Source organism: Cheilinus undulatus, linkage group 16 (assembly GCF_018320785.1).
Source record: "Cheilinus undulatus linkage group 16, ASM1832078v1, whole genome shotgun sequence".
NCBI lineage: Eukaryota > Metazoa > Chordata > Actinopteri > Labriformes > Labridae > Cheilinus > Cheilinus undulatus.
The window spans coordinates 44,316,330-44,338,977 of NC_054880.1; the positions used below are offsets into that span (position 1 = coordinate 44,316,330).

At 38.6% G+C, this 22,648-nt stretch overlaps 2 protein-coding genes across 2 annotated transcripts; both read right to left on the minus strand.

Moving 5' to 3' along the window:
• Positions 1-295: 295 nt before the first annotated feature.
• Positions 296-8,289, minus strand: LOC121523359 (coagulation factor XI-like). Its single transcript, XM_041808209.1, has 9 exons — positions 8,129-8,289; positions 7,852-8,008; positions 6,157-6,266; positions 5,921-6,083; positions 5,554-5,672; positions 5,330-5,462; positions 4,905-5,011; positions 3,046-3,205; positions 296-455 (listed from the first exon to the last, which is right to left on the minus strand). The coding sequence occupies exons 1-9, from the start codon at positions 8,187-8,189 to the stop codon at positions 326-328; spliced, it is 1,140 nt and encodes a 379-aa protein (XP_041664143.1). The 5' UTR covers positions 8,190-8,289; the 3' UTR covers positions 296-325.
• A 5,184-nt stretch (positions 8,290-13,473) lies between these two features.
• Positions 13,474-17,706, minus strand: LOC121524586 (glutathione S-transferase A-like). The gene is made up of 6 exons (XM_041810036.1): positions 17,482-17,706; positions 17,329-17,394; positions 17,056-17,161; positions 16,218-16,336; positions 13,890-13,975; positions 13,474-13,790 (listed from the first exon to the last, which is right to left on the minus strand). Exons 1-6 carry the CDS (start codon positions 17,647-17,649, stop codon positions 13,661-13,663), a joined length of 675 nt encoding a protein of 224 aa, XP_041665970.1. The 5' UTR covers positions 17,650-17,706; the 3' UTR covers positions 13,474-13,660.
• Positions 17,707-22,648: the final 4,942 nt, after the last annotated feature.

A 22,648-nucleotide genomic window follows, 5' to 3' on the forward strand; every position in this document is an offset into this window, starting at 1 on the left:
AGAATACTGGCTGAAATGACACTTTATCCTTGTTTTTGCCAACCTTTGCAGCTTTCTGACCATTTTCACCACTTGTAACTAATTTTAAGTCACTTCTCATCCATTTTGCCACTTTTTTCATGCTTTTTAACTATTTTCACCACCTAACCTATTTTTGTTCCCACTCTAACCCTTTTTTGCCACTTTTCACCACTTGTGGCTCTTGCAAATGTATTTTGGCTCTTTGGTTGAGCAGGGTTGAGTAACACTGCTTAGGTTTTTAAACAATTTAAGCAAGAAAAAAGCAAAAACTGAGTCTGTTTCATAGGTTTTTATTACAGTTTATTCAGACATCTGTGCTTGTGAGTAGAGCACTATCACAATGCTTCAGAGTGAAGCCGGAGACGACATTGGCCAGTTTGGCGACCTTTGGAGGAGAAGGAATAGTGATGACACGCTTGAGATAGCAGTGGCGCCTGGAACACAAAAACCCACAATATTAGTCAGCACCGTAATAACTAGTGTGAGCCTTTCACACTTTTTGATGGTAAACTAAAGTTATTTCAAGATTTCTGTTTATAGGACTGAAGCCCTGAGGGTAAATTATAATTTCTCTAGAATTCTTTCTAATTAGGATATATTTAACAGTTTTCTTTTGTCTCTCCCAATAACAATATGAGCCAAGGTGATGAAAAAGGAATGGTATTTTAAGAGGGTGAATTATCCACTTCTTTCATGTCATAAATAGATTTAAAGCCTCACTTGACATCATGCATTTCTTTAGGTTTTCCACCAGTTTCATAGAAAATAAATAAGTAAATAAAGACAATTTTAAGCGTTGAAATTGTCAAAGTTTTTCCTACTTTATTTGGCTTTAACACAAGAAAAGAGAACCTTCAACTACTCTAAGACACAGTGGCTTGTCTATAAGGCACATGTGTTGGCGTAAGGTCAGGTCAGGTATGGGAGCACTTTGCCCCATCAGCCTTGGTCTTTTACTGCTCTGACGTCCTAATGGCCATCCTCTAAGTATGCCCATGCCCCGTCTCACCAGGTATCCTCCCAGCTGCCCCCTCCACGACACACTCACTTATCCCTGGCATCTGGACCAGCCCACCGGACCCTGGGCATCCATTATCACACCAAAAGATGCTCCAAAGAGATGCTGTCACAAAGGAGTCATGACCTGAACGAAAACTGTTCATGTTTCAACCCAGCAAAAAAGTCCATCCTGCCACCATGGATGATTTAAAATCACTGTCAGACATCAGCAATGTCATTCTCGCATCCAACATCTACTTGCAGATCATAAGGATTAAATGTGCCTGTTTAAGGTAAAAGGAGACTCTTATTGCCTCTGCATCCCATCTTAATGACTCCAACTTGTGTTCACCTGTAAAGTGAGTCATAACGGACCGTTTGCTGACCTGATTCTGATGATTTCCACCTTTATTGATGGAAAATGTGGACAAACTGCACTCAAAAAAAACAACATGGGTGTATGTTACATGAACGTAAGTCTAACATTTAGCTTCTACTATATAAAATCAAGTTTTATGGTTGAACACATTCAAATCATGTAGTTTTAACATAACATGAAACAACTTCAAACTTACTAGACTAATTTATGTTAACACAACCTAATTCCAATGAGTTCAAATCGCTAATCACCTCTGGTTACAACTCCAGACCAGTAGGTGGCAGTAATGAGCATATACTTAAGTAGGAGTTCCTCTCTCTATTTTATATCAGTCAAAGGCCGTGGTAAAGGGTGTGCCCCCGCCCCTCCCTGGCAAAGTTGACTCAACTCGTAATCATACTGTGGTGATCCAGGAAGCAGTCACCTGGAGCAAGGACTTCTGGGATTGTTTTGTGCAAAAGAATTCGCTCTTCTACTGTTCTATAATGTTCCTGTTTGATTGCAAAGTTATAATTATGCATGTTTTGTTTATTGGTCCATGTTTTTAGGGGAAAATGTTTTTCCAAGTATGACACCATGAGTGAGGGGGTTAATGCTGCAGACTACGCTGTCTGTACCCGTCTTTATTTATGTTTTAAATAAAAATTAGCCACTCATGTTGATTGCACGAGGGTTTGTGAAACTCTGTCAGCCTGTGTGGAGTTGTTCCTCATCACAGCTCGCCACAAAATTAAACATGTTTAAATGGTCTAAGAAAATTATGTCTGTGTGTTACATTTGCCCTTAATAATAATAATAATATCTGGAATTTATATAGCACCTTTTAAGAAACCCAAGGACGCTTTACAAGAACAAATCTAGTTGGCCTGAACCATGGCAATTAAGTAAGAGGAACGCAAATACATCATGTTGACCCAACATAACTACATTTAGGTCACTCAGTAAAATTGTTTCTGGCTAAGTTAACGCATTTTACTTGGGTGAACCACTTTCCATCATTTTATTACGTTCACTGAGCAAGTTATTATTTTGAGTGTGCCACGCCAGGGAAAGATGTTCAGTTTGTATTACGCCATATAGCAAATACGACACTCCTGTATCCAGGCGCAGTTGCATTCACATCTCAATGGAACCATGTCAGAGTCCACTTGAATTGTGCTGGAGACCACCTCCCTAAGTGGGCCCTGGCCTGTTGGGCGCGGTTCATTTGCATTCACACTGACCAAAACAAACTGGACTTTAGGCTCAAGTGCACTCAGATCCGGTACCGGGCCCCTAGTGTGAAAGCCACCCTAACTGATCATGTATGGCACCCTGACTCAGACGGAGTCCACATAATCAGTGAGTGCATGCCAGCACAGGTACCTTACAGGTGAGCTCTGCGGTGTGATTGAGATTGTGGGGAAGCCTTTAAGCTCCTGTCCACAAACCCTGTCAGAAAGATCATATCTCATGTGTGTTACTCATGTGTTATATAACATGGGCTAGAGATCTTCTAGAGACAATTAAGAACAAGCTAGACAGGATTTAGAAAATGGAAAACATGACTTCACTTCCAAATTGCTTCAACTCTTGACAAAAGTTGATCTTGAAATTTGGCAGTATTTGTTTTTAGTGACATGGATCATTCAGTGAGAATACTGTACCAGTAATCCTGGTCATGGAAGGCTTCAGTGACGTAGCTGTAGAACTGGCAGTTAGGACTTGCAGTACAGGTCCTCTGACAGGTTTCTGCATCATCCATCAGCTCAAAACGAATGTCAGAGCCCAGGAAATCAACTCCCTCATGAACAAGTTTGATCCAGTCTGAAGACACAGGAAGTTTATAATGTTTACAGGGAAATCCATAACCTTGTTCAACAAGAGTCTCATGATCAGACAAGTTCATCTTGTTGGATAGATAAACCTCTCATATTTATATTGAACTAAGAAAAATCACCAGATATCCGAGATATCTAACCTGACACGCCAGATGGATGTGTTTCACACATCCATCTGGAAAACCTTCAATACTAAGCGTTTGGGAAAGGGCAGAGGATTTGAACAAAACTCTGTGAGTGTGATTGGCACCGTCCTCTTGTTGCTGCTTGCTTACGTCACGACTCTGCCCCTCATCGCTGATTGGTCCTGTCACTTTCTAACCAGGCCCAAACGGTTCAGACGGGAGCTTTGCGAGATGGATTCACCAGTGAGAAACAAGGAAACGGGTGAATGCATCTGCTTTGCAAGGTTATGAGATATCTACATTTTGAGTAAACTTGAGCTCATAAACTCACCAGGAGGCCGCCATGTTTTGGTCCGTGCTGGTAGTGTGCCGTCACAGTGCCGCAGCACTCCTCACCATTGCTATGCTGTAGCCGTTTTTGCTGCGGTTTTGCTGCTTGCAGCCACTGCTGCCACAACAGCCTCTGTACCAGACACAAGTTTTGGCTTTGTCAGAGCTCTGTCATTCCTCCTAAGTTTGACCTCAGCTTTTAGCTCCTACACCTGACTGGATTCAGTGTATAGCAGAAACTTGCCAGTAGCTTTTCAAAATAAAAGCATTATGTACGTACATGCAAAGGAAGTTTCTCCAGACATGCTAAAGTGAACTTTATTTTGAAAAGTGCAAACCAGAAGTGTTTTTGTACTGTGTTTATCTTTACCTGCAACATTTTGAACTGTGTGGAACAGAAAGCTTCATAAATAGTAGAAGATTGGGGAACAACTCTATTAAACAGACACATTTTACCACATGGCCCTCATCTGGTTCATCAAGAAACAGCTTTCAAACATGTTCTCCCCATGTGGATTTAAATATTTCCTGCAACAAGGTAAATATGGCTCTGTATTTATCATTTATCAGACCTCAAATGCTTAAATTCTCTGTGTGTGAGACGTGCAGCGTCTCTGAGATGCAGCCCTAACACTGGCTGCCAGTCTGAAACAGCGGTTACTGCACAGGAACAGCGAGGAGTGCTGTAACAGTACCAGTGCAGACTAAAACATGGTGACCTCCTGGTGAGTTTATAAACTCAAATTACAAAAAATGCAGATATCTAGTGAGATTTTTGGTTCAATAACCATTTAAGAGATACAACTATCTATCCAACAAGATGAACTTGTCTGATCATGCAGGGTTCCTTTTAGCAGGCAAAAACTTATGGTGGGTGGGAATCAAACAAAACTGGGCCAAGAAACAAACAACATTAAAACCACAGAGAAAAATGTTTTATACTGTAGAACTAGAGACATATTTATGTCATTATTTAAAAGCATGAATATCTGTCTATTCAGAGTCCCAAATCCCACATTTCTCCTTTGCTTCTACCCCTTGTTTTTTGGCGCTCTAAAGGAGAGTAACACAGGATAGAGGGGAATCTACACCTATGAAACAGAGGTGGGACGGCCCTGAAGCCCCTGATATGACATCAGTAGTCGTAGACAGCTTTATGTAAACGGCAGTACTGGACAGCCTGCTGAGGGTATGTCCTTCCTGACAGTGTTAATGGAGATCAGTACTCACTGTTATCAGGCTGACAGTCGTGATGAGGTAACCCAGATGTGACTCCAGCTTTGGCGCTGATCACCATTTCATTTGGATTTTTCTTCAAGTTACAAGTGAAGCTTTCACTACACAAACACAAAAGGAACATCTGAATTACAACAAGTTAAAGGCCATCTTAAACAAAACAAGTTTCACTAGATGGGATACCAACTACTACCCCAATTCAAAAAGGTTGGTGTGCTGTGGACCCCTATGGGGGTCCCGACCCCTAGGTTGAAAACCACTGCTCTAGAGGACTAAAGAGGAGAGAAACCATCCAGCTTGTTAGCCTGGCACAGCTCAAACCCTGCATCTCTGATGGTATGGGGTTACATTAGTGTCTATGGCGTGGGCAGCTGACACACATATTTCTTTCTCCTTGATTAAACTGTCAAAAAAGCTACCTGACAAAACTGAAGTAGGTGCAGGATGGATGAGCAGAGCACAGCGTCTGACAGTGCTCAGCAGAGGCAGCAGGCAGAGCCAGGAGGTGGTTTCCAGGGATTGCAGTGTTTGGAAAAAGCTTGCCCTGACATGCTGCATCAAACATGGGTAAGACATAAAACAGAATGCACAGTGTTAATGCAATGTTCTTAAATCTTCATTCATACCTTTTATTTTTGTGTACCTGTGTCAAAGTTTTGGCTCATTTTTGCTTCATGAGAGAATCCAGCCACTACTCCAGCCTTTCTCTGAACAACAGGTGTCCTAGGTATCGTCCAGCTGAATTTCAGGTGGCACTTGTACCTGAAACAGGAAAAGGAATAACATAATTATGGGAGCTGTTGTTGAGTTGAACCTTAGACCAAAAACTGGTACAACTAGCTGCAAAATAAATACACTTTTTTTTGGTCAAATTTAAGATTTAACATAATTTAAACACATTTTTCTAAATTTCCCTGAAGCAAAGGAAAGTTCTACAGTTCTACGTTACAGGCTAGTTAATATAAGTTGGTTGATTGAACAGTATTGTAGCATGATGCTGTTGAATGTACCTGATGTTTACAGGTGTGAAGGTATCTCTGACAAAGGTGAAGAACTGACATGAGGGATCCTGTGTGCAGGCTCTCTGACAGGACTCATAGGTGGCTGTGAAAAATGTCTTATAGTCCGCCCCGTAGAAATCCACGTTCTCGTACACCTTAGACAGACAGGGCTCTATCAGACAGACAGTGGAGGGTTATTGTCAAACACAAATTAAAACACTCATGGTTATGGTTTATGGACCAACCAGGGGTTGGGTTGCAGGGTTTGAGAGAAAAGCCAGAGGTGACACCCAGCAGTGCAGTCCTCGTATTGGGCTGTCCAGAGGGAGTGGACTTCAGGTAGCAGTAGAAGTGTCTGCAGGGGGAGGCAGATTTTTTTGGATTGGTTGATTTGTACATGTGCAGATGTCAGTGTGTTTAGCTTAAACTTCACCGTTATGAAACTAATTGCAGAGGAGAAACGTGGGATTAAAGATTCAGAAAAAAACAGACAAGTGTTTATAGACAAAGAACTTCCATTACAAAAGCAGCGTCTACTTGTCTAAAGGGTTTTACAGCATGCATTGATTTTTTTTTTACCAAGATTTAAAATATTTTTGGCTTCCAGTGTCATTTGGATTCTTGACATTACATGAAAGAGCCAGGCAAATTCAAAATGAATACTTTCAAGTTGTAAAAATTGATGAAATTTCACTGAGTAAGTACAGTACAGTACAACTTCCTCCTGTTTTAGATGCAGCATCCGTCTCATATTTGACAATTCCATAAGGACCAATCAGCAGTCACATAATGCTGCTACTCTAAGTACCTCGATCTGCCCCCATGGGGAAAATAAAGTTGTTGGTTTTTTATTAGTGGGGATGCTGAGTAAGCATTCACACTATTGAAACTCGCGTCGGCTATTTTGTTTATTGTTATTCTTCCGGGCCAGCTAGCTCCTCCTTCATACTTTGTCATATCGTCACCATTTAAACTTTAAAAAAAATCAGTTTGTACATCATTTGACTGCTATGATTTCTCTCATTTCTATCATTTTTAAATATGGTTATTTTCATGCTATTTTCAGCTATTTTTATGTTTTTTTCAGCCATTGAATGCAATTTTTAGCTACTTTTAGGTCACAATCAGCTATTTTTGTTATTTTCAGCTGTTTTAAGTTACTTTAAGATATTTTTATGTTATTTTCAGCTGTTTTAATTTACTTTAAGCTATTTTTATGCTATTTTCAGTTATTTTTGTGCTTTTTGCTATTTTCAGTTCTTCCACAGTTGAGCTCTAAGCATCCTCACGCAATTTCAGCTAAAATTTCAATTTTGATCCAGTTTAATTAGATTTGATACCTATACTTTGAGACTTCAAAGCATTCAAGATTTACTTTTAGCAGTGTTCATTTTGGCAGCTATTTTTAATTTTAGTCTTAGTTTTAGTCTTTAAATAAAATGCATTTTAGTTTTACTCACATTTTGGTCTTTTCTATCCTTTTTAGTTTTAGTCTAGTTTTAGTCCATGAAAACTAAACATTTTAGTCTGACTTTTAGTCCAAGCATTTATTTTCTTGCCTAAATCTGGTACCAAATCATGGTAGTGTGTTCTCTGCACTCTGCTAAACCTGGGGTCCCTGCTTTCTACAGCAGAGATGCAGAATAGATACAGATGCATTGTTTTTAGACAGATTTACCCACAGTGGAGAAATATCAAAGATTTTGAATGTCCGACGAAAACTAAATTACATTTTAGTCTGGTTTTAGTGATCTTGACGAAAACTAAACAGTTTTTGTCAGTTTTAGTCATCACAGATCTGTTTTTGTTAGTTTTAGTCTAGTTTTTGTCGTGGAACAAAAGGCTTACAACGAACAGTTTTACTACACAAAATTAACACTGACTTTCAGGCTTGCGATTCAAAATATATTGGTCATGAATTAATCATTTGCTGATTTTACCTGTTGTCTCTGGTCCAGTCTGGCCGAATAAAGGTGAAAAACTGGCAGGACGGGTGCTGGGTGCACAGGTGCTGACAGTGTTCTGCATCAGGAGAGTAGAGGTGCAGGAGATCTGTTCCTGGAAAATCCTCATTCTCCAAAAACTCTGGATTACACTCTGAAGGAACAGTTAAGGAAAATCACACATGTATGTTTAAACAAAACTACTTACATTTAAAGCTAATCAGAACATAAACAGAAATTTACTCTATAAGTATGTCTTATGAGTATAAATTACCTGAGCTGAAGCAGAGGCTGCACACAGAGAGCAGAGCCACAAAAATCAAATATCCTCTCATCTTGTTGCTTCTCTTCTGAGTTGATTCAGTGGCTGCAGCCTGGAAAGAGGACTGTGCACCAGACCCTGAATTTGAACATCTGGTCTATTTGAACAGCACATTGTTGACACATTAAACAACTGGATCCCCCTTACCCCAGTACAGCCTCATATAACCTAGAAAAACAGACTTCAAAGTTGGAATAAAGTAGGGTGTAGTAGGACAGTGATGTCAGACCCAATCACAGCCGGGGCCAAATTCTGAATTTGGATCCAACCTGAGGGCCTAACCGGGTCAAAATTTCCCATAAACCGTCAACCTCATCTTCACCAGTAACCAATTATAGGGGACAAACTTAGCATTGATGATAAATGATTTTGAGATAAAGAAGTCAAAAAATTAAAATCATGATTTTTTACAGTTAAAGTACTTAATAAAATTCAAAATCATGACTTTTAAAGGTCAAAATATGAGATAAAATTCAAAATTATGAGTTTTGAAAGCAAAATATGAGATAAAATTCTAAACAATAAGTTAAATTGTTGAATCATAAAGGTTAATTATTCGGAAATAAAGTTGTATTTAAGAGTTTAAAAAGTCCAGATGTAAGAAAAAAAATCTAAATCAAGAGTTTCGAAGGGCAGTATATGAGATAAAATTAAAAATTATGGGTTTAAATGCAAAATATGAGATAAAACTCTAAACAATAAGTTACATTTTTGAATCAAAAAGGTCAATAAATAGGAATTAAAGTTATATTAAAGAGTTAAAAAGGTCAAAATAGAAGAAAAAAATTACAAATCAAGAGTTTAGAAGGTGACATATGAGATAAAATTTGAATTCCTAAGTTTAAAGGGTCAAAATATAAGATAAAATTCTTAATCATAAAATTTTAAATTTGAGTTATAAAGGTCCAAAGGTGAGATAAAAATTTAAGATTTTAAATCGAAAAGGTTAATATTTGGGATTAAAACTCAAATTTATAATTTAAACATCAAAATATGACTTAAAAATTTTAATTGTGATTCCAAATCGAAATCCAAAAATATAATCTAAAAAGTGAAAACCATAACTTTAAGTCATAATTGTGAGATGCAAATTAGAAAATGGGAAATAGAAAACACAAATTTCTTTTCCCACCTTCCTGCCTTTTTTTTTTTTTTTCAAATTATTTTAACTCTTTACTCTTTTGAATTCTTACGACTTAACAAGGATCTTTTCAACCATCAAGGTTAAGTTTACATTTTTATCCTGGAGGAAATCTGCAGACCTCATACTGGTGGGCCAGTAAGAATAAAAATATGATCTGATCTGGTGGGCCAGGTATGACTGTGCCACGGGCGGGGTATGGTCCCCGGGCCTTGAGTTTGACACTCCTAAAAGTGAGTCAAGTACATATTCAGCAAATAAAGGCCAATATTATATCAGATGTTTTATTGATTATTGTCATGTGTTCATTCTTCCCTCACTGATGTGTAAAGTTAGCCAGCATGAATGGCCAAATGTTTTATTTGACATGAAATCAAACGAGGTTTGATGACCTCTTCTGCCTGGTGACTGTTTCAGAGTCCAGATTTAAACCAACATAATCAACGTACACCAAGACCTTGTGACTGTTTTTCCTTTTAGGCTGTGCAGATTAATGTTTAATCTTGAATATATGGGTTTTAATTTTCTGTATCCCTCTGTTAGTGTGTGTTACTCAATGCACCAACAGAAAGCATGAAGTTCTTACAATAACTCAGTCAGAGAGCATTCTGTCATCAGGTTTAGTTTATAAAGTAAATGACCATCTGGTGGTGTGGTGTAGAAACATATTTATTTTACGTTTGTTTTATAGAGGACAAACCCTGAAAACACACTTCTTAGTTCTGTAGCACATAGATGTGAGAATCCACTGAGCTACAATATGTGAAATAAGCCGCCCCAGACCTTTGTTGGTGACCAATCGAAGTCTGAAACCACAAAATCTGACAGTCGGTTCACAATCTGCTCTCCTGATACAAATGGGGTTGTTCCTTCAGTAAATGCATTATCAAGAATTAATGATAGTCATGTACCAAGTGACTGCAATCAAGTGTAGGTCCACATGATGCATTAATTATACAGGGCCTTTAAAAAGTAGTCACCCCCTTAGTTATTAGGAAAATCTGTAATGTAAAATAAGTGACTGCATAAATATTCACTCCCTTTAAAGCAGGGGTCATCAAGTACATCTGCACAAGGGCCAGATTTAGTCTCAACAGAAACTCTGGGAGCCAGACTTTCAAATACACAAAAATTAAATATTTTGGTCTGATTGAAATATTATTGTAGTAGTATTTGTATTTTCTTTTTAAAACATTTTTAGTCATTACCAGTGAGATCTATCTCTATTATCTATAATGCAGCAGGCCACAAGGAGACAGGCCTGACAACAGAATCAGACGGACCCCTGAAAATCCAAGAGAATGGGCCCTCCCCAGTTGTGATTTAGCACCAATATTAACCTATTTCTGTCACTTTTAACCCTTTTCTGATACTTTTTGCCCCCTTTTTCCACTTTAACCCAATTTTTAAAAGATTTTAACTACCGTTAAACCTGTTTTCCTGCATGATTTATCCCCTCTGTGCCACTCTTTTATCTTTTTTTGCCATTTTCTTCTGTTTTTGCCACTTTAAACCCCTTTTCTTCACTTTCTTGCACTATTTTTTTTGTCATTTGTAACCATTTTTTATACCTTTTGTGCCTTTTTTTCCTCTTTTACCAGTTTTTGCCACATTTTAATCTCTTTTCGCCATTTTGTCTGGTATTTTTTGCAGCGCTTCTGCCAACCTAAACCCTTTTTTAAATATGGACTAATTATGACAGTAAATCTCTGTAAAAACAGGTCAAATATTAAGTCATTCTAAAGCTATTTCAATGTTAGTTTCTTGTAGGTTGGATTTATCAGCTGCAAACATTTAAAGCCAAAAGATACTCTTAAAATCTTCTTTTCCTCCTTTTCTGAATTTAATGATTTTTCAGGGGCCGGACAAAAAGCTTTGGGGGCCTTTTGTGGCCCCAGGGCCGCCAGTTGATGATCAATGCTTTAAAGTGACTGACCTAACTTAACAGAAGTCCAGCCAGTTGGTGCTAGTAGTCTCACAATTAATGCAGCGAGGATCAGAGTGCAGTGAATGTGTTTCAAGAGATTTTAGTATAAAAACAACTGTTTCTGTAAGTACCAGTCACTGGTTAATCAGTACTCCTGGCTACCATTACACCATGAAGTCAGAGGAACACTCCAAGCAACTTCTGAAACTTTGTCCCATCTTCACACAGGATCTCTGGAGCTCAGTGATTACCAGGTTCTAGGTCTCCTCTCTTATAAAGCCCTAATCCCTGATTGCTCACTCTGGCTGGGCGACCAGCTCTTGGAAGAGTCATGGTCGTACCAAACTTTTTCCATGTAAGAATCATGGAGGCCACTTTGCTCTTGGGAACTTTCAGTGAGGCAGAATTTTTTGCACCTTTTCCCAGATCTGTGCCTTGCAACAGCTCTGTTTCTGAGCTCCAGTTCCTCTGACCTCATAGCTTGGTTTTAGCTCTGATATGATCGTCAGCTGTGAGGCCTGCTATAGAGAGGTATGGTCCTTACAAAATGATGTCCAGTCAATTAAATTTAGCACAGGTTGACTCAAATCAAGGTGTGGAGACATCTTAACAAAGATCCAGAGCAATGAGGGAACCTGAGCTAAAATGTAAGCATTTTTGCAGAAGGCCTGAATACTTATGTCAATGTCAGTTTCAGTTTATTATTATTATTTTTATTTATTTTTGGGCATTTTATGCCTTTATTGACAGAAGACGACAGTGGACAAATTGGAAACAGGGATGAAAGAGGTGGAGAGAGATGCAGGAAAGTGCCACGCACCTTAAACCACTAAGCCACCTGCAGCCCTCAGTTTATTATTTCTAATGTATTTGCCAAAAATAAAAAATAAAATTCTGATTTGACTTTGTCGTGATAGACTATTGACTGTATCTTAATGAGAAGAATATACTCTGCAGGCTGACTGTGGATCAGAAGAGTTGGTCCTGCTCCCACTGCTCTGTCGGTGGCATGGGTTTGAATGGTACTGCAGCCGTTGCTCTCAGTATGTGAATGTAGTGTGAATAGGGAGGTGACCTGTGGTGTTAAAGTGCTTTGAGTAGTCAGACGACTAGAGAAGTGCTATCTAAGGTCAAGTCTGTTTTACCTTTGATATTTTTGGTTGTAGCATCAGGCTGCAACATTGGAAAAAGTGAAGGGGTCTGAATGCTTTCTAAATACAGTATATTTGTATTGAAGGTATATGAATGAAAAAGCAATAATTGTATATTTTTGTGTGAGTGATACATTGTATATTTGTTGTACAGGTTTAAAAATGATTGATAAATTTAAGACTGTGTTATGATTTCAGTTATGAACTACAGTAAAATTTAAGGGGGTAGGATTAGATAAGTTTATACTTCTTCCTACTCCTTTTCGCTCATGTAAACTGAGATGCTTAAGAATTTGCAAATGCAAGTTACTGCCTTATTTTGTTTTATTTTTTTGATGTTCTTATTTGTATTTTTAACTGTTTTTAAGTTGTCATTTACATGATCGAAATAAAGATATCAATCAATCAGTCAATCAATAAATGCATTATATATTTTGACCAAAGCACAGCACAGACATTTCGTCATACCACAATAAGAAGGTTCCTGGTTCGCTTCCTGGTCAGGGTCTTTCTGTGCAGAGTTTGCATGTTCACCCTGTGCATGTGTGGTTTATCTCCAGGTACCCCGGCTTCCTCCCACCACTAAAGACATGCTCCTTAGGTTAACTGGTGACTCTAAATTGGCTGTAGATGTGAGTGTGAACGCCTGGTTGTCAGCCCTGTGATTGGCCTGCCTCTCGTCAAATGACAGCTGGGATAGGCTCCAGCCCCCACGACCCCCAACGAGATAAGCAGTGTAGAAAATGGATGGATGGTATATTCTTATCAAAACTGAACTAAAGAGGACTCTGATTTAAAAAAGAAAAAAAAAACAGCACCCAAAAGCACCCAGTGTTATCCTGATGTGTTTTAACCTGTTGGCCAATCTTGGATGTCATGTTCAAAGAACTGAATAAGGACAGCAAGAGCATTCAAGTTAAATAACCTCTACAGTCAAACCTGATAAGAGGAGGAACTGCACTTTGAACCCACTGAGTAAAATGTGATGTAGAAACCTACTGATTCATTTTGATATCATTGCACTCTGATATCAGGAAGTCTGTAGAGCATATACGAATCAAAACTGGACTAAAAAGAGTGAAATTCAATCTTTATTGCTTTTGGTTACAGCATGTTTTTAACAAATTTTGTATGTTCAGTAATAACCACAGTTACAATAAATGTACATTTGTAAAAATGCACACACACAGAGTAGTGCAAAGCAGGGAGTGGTTACATATCATACATCAGGATCAGGTCCTGTGTGTCAGCTGACAGCTTGAATCTTAGAGGTCCTTCAGTAAGTCTTGTCCTGGGGAGTCTTTCCAGGAAGGAGGATAGGTGGCTTTGATGCTCTGTCTCTCCAGCATGCACTTATGGTAAGCTGCCAGTTTAGGGTAACGGTCTCCACACAACCTGCAGTTTAAGGGAAACCATTAGTAAGAAGCTCACACCATATACAGTAAGCTTGATTTAAAAAAAAAAGAAGTCATTTTCAGTCTTTAAAACACGCACCCAAAGCGGAAGAGATAAGCAATGCTTGGGAAAACAACCACATCAGCCAGGGAGAAGCACTTTCCTGTCAGGCAGCAGCATGGAAGCTGGGAAAGAAAACACAAGAGTGACATCAGGTCATGTGACAACAGACTAATCCAACAACAAGCGTTCTTATTCCAGCTGCTGAACTCCATTCTGACTGTATAGAAACTCTGGCTTCTATTCAGCTGCATCTGAACAGCAGGCTGAAATACACTTTCATACTTTTATTTTACTATGATTTGATTTCCATGACAGTTTGTGCAGCACAAATCCCTCTGATATCTGATGTGTTCAGTCAGATGAAGGCAACTACTGTGTGGGAATACAGTCTGATACAGACTAAATTCTATTATGTGAACAGATAAAAAGACAGATGAGAAAAACAATGTCTTAAATAAGTCTACATTTTCACTAATGTCTTTTTGTTTTGTTTTTCTCAAAAATGTATCATGGAGTTTGACACCAGTTCAAGTCTTTCCATTAAATATGAAGCTAAAGTTAACAGCTTGTTAGCATAGCTTAAATAGCCTGTTAGCCTGGCACTGTCCTTAAGTGTGAATATCAATGCTAGAGCTCTCTAACTAAAACTTCATATTGTTCTCAGAGGTCCCTAAAACATGCCTGTGAAATTTGTTGCTGAAAAAACACTGAAGTATTGGATTTTTTCATGTCTAAAAACTCCTCTGTTTCAGCCCTGCCCTGCTGTATCTGCAGCTTTAAATGTTACTGAGCTGTCTGGCTCCGCCCCTGACCCCGCCCCTTGCAGGAAATGTATGTAGAAAAAAAGTGGAAAATTGGGTGAAAAAGGGGCAAAAAAAGATATACAATGGACAAAACTGGGTGGAAAGTGGCAAAAATGGGTGCAAAGTCACAAAAAAATGACTAACAGGTGGTGAAAATGCAGTAAAAATGTAGCAAAAAATTAGTGAAAATGACTTAAATGGGCAAAAAGCTGTAAAAAGGTGGGAACATGGGGGGAAAGTGGACGTTAATGGCAACACGCAGCTTAAATGGGCAAAAAAATGGCAAAAAGGGAGAAAACTGCCCAAAAATGGGGTAAAAGTTGCAAAAATTGGCATAAAGTAGCAAACAGACATGGACAAAATGGGCTGAAAGCAGCAGAAATGGATTAAAAGTGTCAAAAAAGAGGCAATATATTGCAAATTAGGGCAATGAAATTATACAGACATAAAATAAATAAATAAATAAAGGTTGAGAATTAAATCCAACTGTATAAATGTAGGGAAACAAACTGATTAATGTGACCTGCAATGAATAATTTCTGAGGCCAAAGTTTCTGTTTTTAAGGTTTTCTGGGGAATAATATTTCAAATTAAGACTTAAAAGAGCCACAAATCATCACTAAAGAGCCACATGTGGCTCAAGAGCCACAATCTAAATAGTGAAAAGTTGCAAAAATGTGTTAAAGTAGCAATAAAAATAAGTGAAAGGTGACAAAAATGGTCACAAAGTGGCAAAAATAGTGGGAAATTGGGTGAAAAAGAGAAAGGAAAGATATACAATGGACAAAACTAGGTGAAAAGTAGCAAAAATGGGTGCAAAGTCACAAAAATGATTTACAGGTGGGGAAAAAGTGGTAAAAATGCTGCAAAAAATGAGTAAAAGTGACTTAAATGGGCAGAAAACTGTAAAAAAGGTGGGAACATGGGGGGAAAGTGGCCCTTAATCGCAACAGGCAGCTTTAATAGGCAAAAGTTTGCAAAAAAGGGGGAAAATTGCAACAAAAAAAGTGGAATAAAAGCGGCTAATGCTAATGAAAAAGGGCAAAAATCAGGTAAAAGTGGCAAAAATGGACAAAAAGTAGCAAAAAGACGTGGTAAAAATGGGCTGAAAGCAGCAGAAATAGATTAAAAGTGTCAAAAAAGAGGCAATATATTGCAAATTAGGGCAATGAAATTATACAGACAAAAAATAAATAAGGTTGAAAATTAAATTCAACTGTATAAATGTAGGGAAACAAACTGATAAATGTGACTCGAAATGGATCATTTCTGAGGTCAAAGTTTCTGTTTTTAAGGTTTTCTGGGGAATAATGTTTCAAATTAAGACTTAAAAGAGCCACAAATCATCACTAAAGAGCCACATGTCGAGTATCGCTGTTTTAGAGTGTTCTTTTGTCTTCATGGTGTAATGGTAGCCAAGAATACTGATTAACCAGTGACTACTGATTAACCAACATTCATAAAATGAATGAAGATTTTTTTTAGGGTTGTGATTTCTCTAAGGAGGAGTCAGTGAGTCCTGATGCCTGACCAGTATGAATGAGTAGGAGTATTTGTCTACCTTTGCCAGGTATCCCTCCCACAGCTGGATCTCAGCTTTAAGAGCCGCTCTGTTCCTCTGTATGGCCGAGTCGTGTCTCTCTCCTTCTGGGACCTTGTAGTTGTAGTAAATAACACTGGCTGAAAAAAAAATGCAGACAGACATCCAGTTGGAGCGGCTTCTTCCAGATATATCAGCATAATCTTACAAAATATTTTGCAACATCCACTACCCACATTGTGCTTGGGCCAAATGCTTTCATTTCCTGTGCAGCAGAGCTGAGTGTAGTCAGGCCACTATTACATAACACCAGTTCACTGAAGACAGTGAAAGTGGCTCAAATGGAGCCATTCATATGCTTTCTCTAAGCAGGAGTTTTACCAGGCAGGAAAGCAGCAGTCTGTTTTTGCAAAGTACCCTGTCTTATGACTTGGACAACACTGCAAGACAGTCTGAGCATGTGATCCCTGGCAGGATTAACACATAACCTCTGAAGTCTGCTACCTGTTTTGAGGGAGCACCATACTGCGGTCTTATCACATCGCTCTTCTCTTTGTGAATGCACATCTCATTAGTGCATAACCTGCATTTTCAGAGACTTATTGAAAGGAGGGAGCAGTCCATGCTAAGCTCCCTCTGAGGAGACTGGCTGAGGACAGGAAGTCTCAGAGGTTTGAATGTGGTGAGATGTTGTGTGATGTTGCCAAGAGTCACAGGATCCCAGAAGAATAACGTTGTAGTGGCAACAACATCAGCAAGGTCTTACATTTTTACTCTTTCACGCTCTAATTTCTAAAGCCAGCATTCATTCTTACTGCCTTGTAGAATTTGCACAGTTTGCCATGTAAAGTTTGCGTACCCATTTTGTCATTCAGTGTGAGGCTCTCAAACATGCGTTGGTACATCAGCGCCAGCTCTGCAGGGCACTCTGGGGTCAGCTTGTTTCCCTGGGCCTTGAACTGGTCCTGTGGTCGTAGACATGAAAAAAAAAACTATTGTGAGCAGCTGTGTGAAGCTCCGGTTTCTGTTCCTCTGTGGTGTTCGATGTCAGAGGAGGCATTGTTAACACAGAGCGCCTAACTATTAACTCCTCGGTGGCAGGCAGAGACATTAAATTTTAACAAGTTCTTACCTCCAGGTACATGCAGGCTGCAATGGACTCATTCAGGATGTTATTTCCATGTTTGAAGGCTGGGAGCTTTAAGGAAAATGGAGCAAAATGAAAACTTAGTTGCATGTTTGCATGTTTTTTTTAGACTTAACAAAAGGTTCAAAGTAAACTCACCTGCCCCCTGGGATTCATGGCCATGACTTCTGCTGATTTGTGCTCCCCTTTCTCAAAGGAGAGCATTTTCTGGTTGTACCCCTGCAGGTTCTTCTCCTCCAGAGCGATCATCACCCTCCAGCAGGGAGGAGAGCCGGAGCCCCACAGCAGAGTCATGTCCTTGGCCATGGTTCTTGGTGAGCGGTGCTAATCCTGACAGAAGCTGAGGTTGTGGAGGAAGTGAAGGGTGAAGCTGGAATGTGCTGGGTCTGGTTTTATAACAAGCCCTGGCCCTCTGAGTCTGGATTGGTGGAAGTTAGCCCCATCCCATTTCTGTGTCATCAGCAGAGCTCAGTTCACACCCCATCCAGGCACATTAACCTCCTTCCTCTTAACTAAAGACAACATAGATCCAGATGACGTTTGCACATTTTAGTTGATGCATTAAAATGTTTGTATGTGAATAATCTCTATAGGAAATTACTTGCACATATGTTTGCAAAGTCTGCTGTTAGGTTCATTGTCTTCTCTTCCTTTGTGTAAATACTCTTTTGCGCTCATCATAAAAGAGCATTTGTTCATGGCAAACATGAAAATGTTTTTGATAAAAAACCTTAAATGCATTTATAAATCCAATCTTCCTGCACACTAAATTAAAGAATAGACATGAAAACATGTTGAAAAGCATTGCATTCAACCAAAAAGATGAGGAAAAGCGTAAATTTCTGCAGCTGTGTAAGAGTGCATTAGTCATCACTGCACAGTTCTTGACGCTGTTGTGCAACCACATTTATTTGCAAAATCATTCCTGCAGACTTAGACCCCCTTATAATTTATGTCAGTGGACACCCGTATCAACATTATCTGATTTCAATGTTTTGAATAATTGCCGCAGTGTTTTATTGTTTTACTGTTGTGTGTTCATGTCATCCTGATATGTGACTGTTGAAGACTCACAGTGACTCAGCACTTTTCAGTTGCTCCTCCACACACAGAGAAAATCAGTCCTGCCAGTCATTCAAATCAGAAGGCAGTAATCGCCACCTGTGTTTATGTCCTGTATTTAAGAGTGGCCTTTACTAAAGGAGCACCTACTGCATTTAAATTAATTGAAGTTTCATTGTGCCTCTTCCTCTAAGACAGGCTATGATCCGCAGTTGTACATTTAATGACCACTTTATTAGGTATAGCTCTTCAATTCCACTATTTCTCAGTCTTGTTGAATGCACACAACTGCTGAATTGACTGTTGTCCAGATCAGTGGTTCTCAACCGGTCTAGCGTCAGGACCCAATAATGAATCTTTGATGACAAATCGCAACCCAAATTTCCAAAAAATTTCAACTATGCACGTTTATGAATAAAAATGTTGCACTTAGGATCTCGGATTGAACAGAGCTTATGACAGAAACAACAGACAGGCCAAAACTCTCATGTTTTACATCCCTCTTTCCCCATGATAATGTGTAAATTTTACCCAATTTTCCAGAGATCTGGAGAAATTACTTCATTAACATCATTAATGGTTACTGTTTTATTGCAAGAAAAGGAGATAAATGAGTTGAAATATTGATAAAACATTTAAATGTACCCAGTATCACAATAAAACAGAGTAAAAGAAATAGTATGGTTGCGTGTTCTTCATAGACTTTTGTCACATTTTTTTTCCAGAACCACATTCGCGACCCTCTGAAAACTGCTCCATGACCCACTTTTGGGTCCAAACCCAACAGCTGAAAAAAACTGGTCAAGAGGGCAATCACTGACACCCTTCACAAGAAGGGCAGGCCAAAGGTCACTGCTGGGCAGGCTGTTGCCAGAGGCTGTATCCAAGCAGATTCATGGACTTTTTGTGTGAGCTATAAGCCAGAATCATGAACATTAAAAAAAAATCTTGGAATATTTCACCCTGCATGATTTACTTCTTTAATTAAATTACAGGAAAACTTTTCTATGACATGCACCTGTAGACATAGTCAGACTGAAGCTCATCCAGAGCATCACAATGGGAAAAAGTGGATTTTAGTGACACTGAATGTGCTGTGATTATTGTCAAACAGGCTGGTCTGAGTATTTCACAGGCTGTCTTCACTTCAAGGGTTTACAAAGAATGGGATGAAAAAGAAGAAATATCCAGCCCAGAATCACTAGACTGGTTTGAGCAAATAGAAAGGCAACAATAAATCCCAAAACCACTCATACAACAGGAATGCAGAGGAGCATCTCTGAATGTACAAGAATAACCTTGAAGCAGCAGCCTTCAACAACCATGGCATGTTCAAAGTCACTTTAATCACCTTTCTTTTCCGTTCTGATGCTAGGGTAAATTTCAGCAGATCGTCCTGACCATGTCTGCATGCCTTGAATGCTGACATGTAATTGGCTGATCAGATATATTTTTAAATGGGCAGTTGAAAGGTGTACCTAATGAAGTGGTCAGTGAGTGTAGTGCACTGAAGTACTTACTATCAACACTTAAGATAATAATAATAATAATAATAATAATAATAATAATATATCATGCATGTGTTGCAGTTTTTTCGCTGGTTTGATCTGCAGCTGCAAAAGAAAAACAACTTCCTAAATAAAAGGATTCTGCAGAAATCACTGGAAAAGTGAGTGGCTTTATTGAATTATGCAAATACTGTATCAAACATTTTTGCATGTTTTAAGAATCTTTGTCTCTTTTTTGTGCTTTATAGTAGACCTTTTATTTCATGTTATGTCAAATCTTGCAGAAAAAAAGTCTCTTCATTAGTATGTGGCCTGTTTTTTGTGTCAGTTCCTGTCACTGTTCTCGAGTCTTTAACAATCTTTTGCATGACTGGCATAATGCAAACATGAAATGTTGTTTACAAAGCAATGGCAGAAGTAATGATGCTTACAATGAAGAGTCTTATATGTTGGCTGATAAGCCGTTTCTGCTTTTCATGCTTGACTCAGACACTTTTGAAAGGATGTAATGTATTAGTTTTCACACTTCACCTCAGTTCCTTTTGTCTTGTTTGGTTCTTGTCAGAGTTTATAAATCCATTTAAATGCTTGTAATCAAAGCATCTATTACTAAATAGTTGTAAAATGTATCTATAATAATAACTAATGATGTCATGTGCTGGGTTTCTTTGTTGCATCTTTACCCTTTACCTCCAAAGTCACGTGTTTTTCAGATTTTGCAAATAAATTGAGTTTCTGAGGATAGATTTAAAATGGCAAATGAGGGCTTGTGAGTATAAACCTGCTTTTTTCCTGCTGTCAGCACCCACACCTTCAGTTTCAGCAGAGCTTACAGGTGATAGGTTACAAAAGCTGCTTCCCTCAGTAGAATCAACAAGATGTTATAAACATCAGCAGCAGCTCTACAGCTGGAACTGAACCCTGGAAAAAACAGATCTGTCTGCAGCCTCTTCTTCTCTGGCATTATTGTTTAAACAGATATTAGAAAACTCTTCATGATCTTCTCTTGTTTCTTTTAGTCAAACCAGAGAGGGAGAAGTGACAATGATGAGTGTGGGGCTGTTCCAGAACATGAGAGCACAGCAAAAAAAAAGGCATATGAGGCAAATCAGGATACTGACTGACTTCAGAGTGGGCTGCATGAATGAACACAGTCAAATATTTTTTTTTACCATGGACATTGATATGTGCTCATAAACGGAGTTTCCTGACCTTAAACTGATTTTATGCACATAAAGCAGAGGCTGAAGGCTCACATCAGCCTGGTTCATCAGTGATGGACATGAAACTGAATCAATGTACCAGTTTTGTTAATAAGAAGCTTTAGATCAGTTGTTTCTCACTATTTCAGTGATTCATTTACTTTTTTTTAGTCTATCCACTCTGTGGTTGTTAAATCTGCTGCTAAATATATCGATATATCCAGGATTTCTAACCTAACCTAGTTCAATTTTAACCCCCTTCATTCTATGTCTAATGTTATAAATTCACACGGTCCAGCTCTCAGCTTTTATATTATGTTGTGTTACCTGCTACAGCTTTCACTGAACTGATGTCAGTATTTAACCAAATAGAAATCAGGTTAATTCACAAAGGCTGCTTCATTAAATATCAGTGGACTTCACAAGTTTTTGGTCTTTCTCCTATAAAGCCATGTGAATCGGACATGGCGGGTTTATTTGTAGCGTTATAGAACACAGTAACCGGTCACCAGGGCCGCCCACAGATTTGTCTGGGCCCCTGAAAAACCCAGAGAATGGCCCCCTCCCCTCTTGTTGTGAATCAATGATGATATCAGTGCATGTGTGTTGGATCAGTAGCATCGGTGCTAACGTCCTGGCTAACAGTTCCTCATGTTGGAGCTGAAAAGTGTGTTAAAATGTTTCTGGATTCTGATGTTGGAACTGTTCATTTATGCCCTTTGACCCCTTTTCAAAATGCTTGTTGCTCATTTTCCTACTTCTTCATTCCACGATAACCTTTTTTTTTTGTTTTGTTTGTCAAAATTGTCCACCTTTAACCCATTTTATGCCACTTTTTCAATTTCTGACACTTCCTTTTGCTACTTAGATCTCATTTTTGTTGGTTTCTGCCAATTTCACCATATTTAAGATGTTTGCCACTATACTTGCCACTGTTTTGCCACTTTTGTCCACCTTTAACCCATTTTATGCCACTTTTTGTACATTTTCCTACTTCTCTGACCACTTTCCAACCATTTTTGACACTTCTTTGTGGTACTCCAATTTTATTTTTGTTGATTTTTGCACATTTTTGTCTCTTTAGTTGCAATTTTAAAGCCTTTTAAATGTTTGTCACTATTTTTGACACCTTTTTTTTCCACCATCAACCCATTTTTGCCATATTTTGCACATTCATGCCACTTTTTTGTACATTTTTTCTATCGTCTTGCTATTTTACACCTATTTCTGACACTTCCTTTTGGTACTTAGATCTCATTTTTGTTGATTTTTGCCAATATCACCATTTTTTAGATGTTTGCCTATGTTCTGCCACTTTTGTCCACCTTATCAAATTCTAGCCACGAATTGTCTATTTTATGCCACTTTTTGAACATTTTTGCTGTTTCGCCACTTTTTTTAGATTTTTGTCTGTCTCTTGCAACTTTTTTCTACCTTTAACCCATTTTTGCCATGTTTGCCAATTTTACTGTGGTACTTTTATCCCATTTTAGCCTAATTTTGGCTCTTTTTTTGCAACCTTTGGCCCATTTT

Excerpts from the sequence above, each read along its gene's own strand:
- LOC121523359 (XM_041808209.1), bottom strand. The coding sequence starts at position 8,189 with ATGAGAGGATATTTGATTTTTGTGGCTCTGCTCTCTGTGTGCAGCCTC. Across the intron at positions 8,009-8,128 it reads CAGCCTCTGCTTCAGCTCAG|AGTGTAATCCAGAGTTTTTG; the intron begins GTAATTTATACT and ends CTGTTCCTTCAG. Across the intron at positions 6,084-6,156 it reads ACCCTGCAACCCAACCCCTG|AGCCCTGTCTGTCTAAGGTG; the intron begins GTTGGTCCATAA and ends TCTGTCTGATAG.
- LOC121524586 (XM_041810036.1), bottom strand. The coding sequence starts at position 17,649 with ATGGCCAAGGACATGACTCTGCTGTGGGGCTCCGGCTCTCCTCCCTGC. Across the intron at positions 16,337-17,055 it reads CACACTGAATGACAAAATGG|CCAGTGTTATTTACTACAAC; the intron begins GTACGCAAACTT and ends TTTTTTTTTCAG. Across the intron at positions 13,791-13,889 it reads GCTTATCTCTTCCGCTTTGG|GTTGTGTGGAGACCGTTACC; the intron begins GTGCGTGTTTTA and ends CTTAAACTGCAG.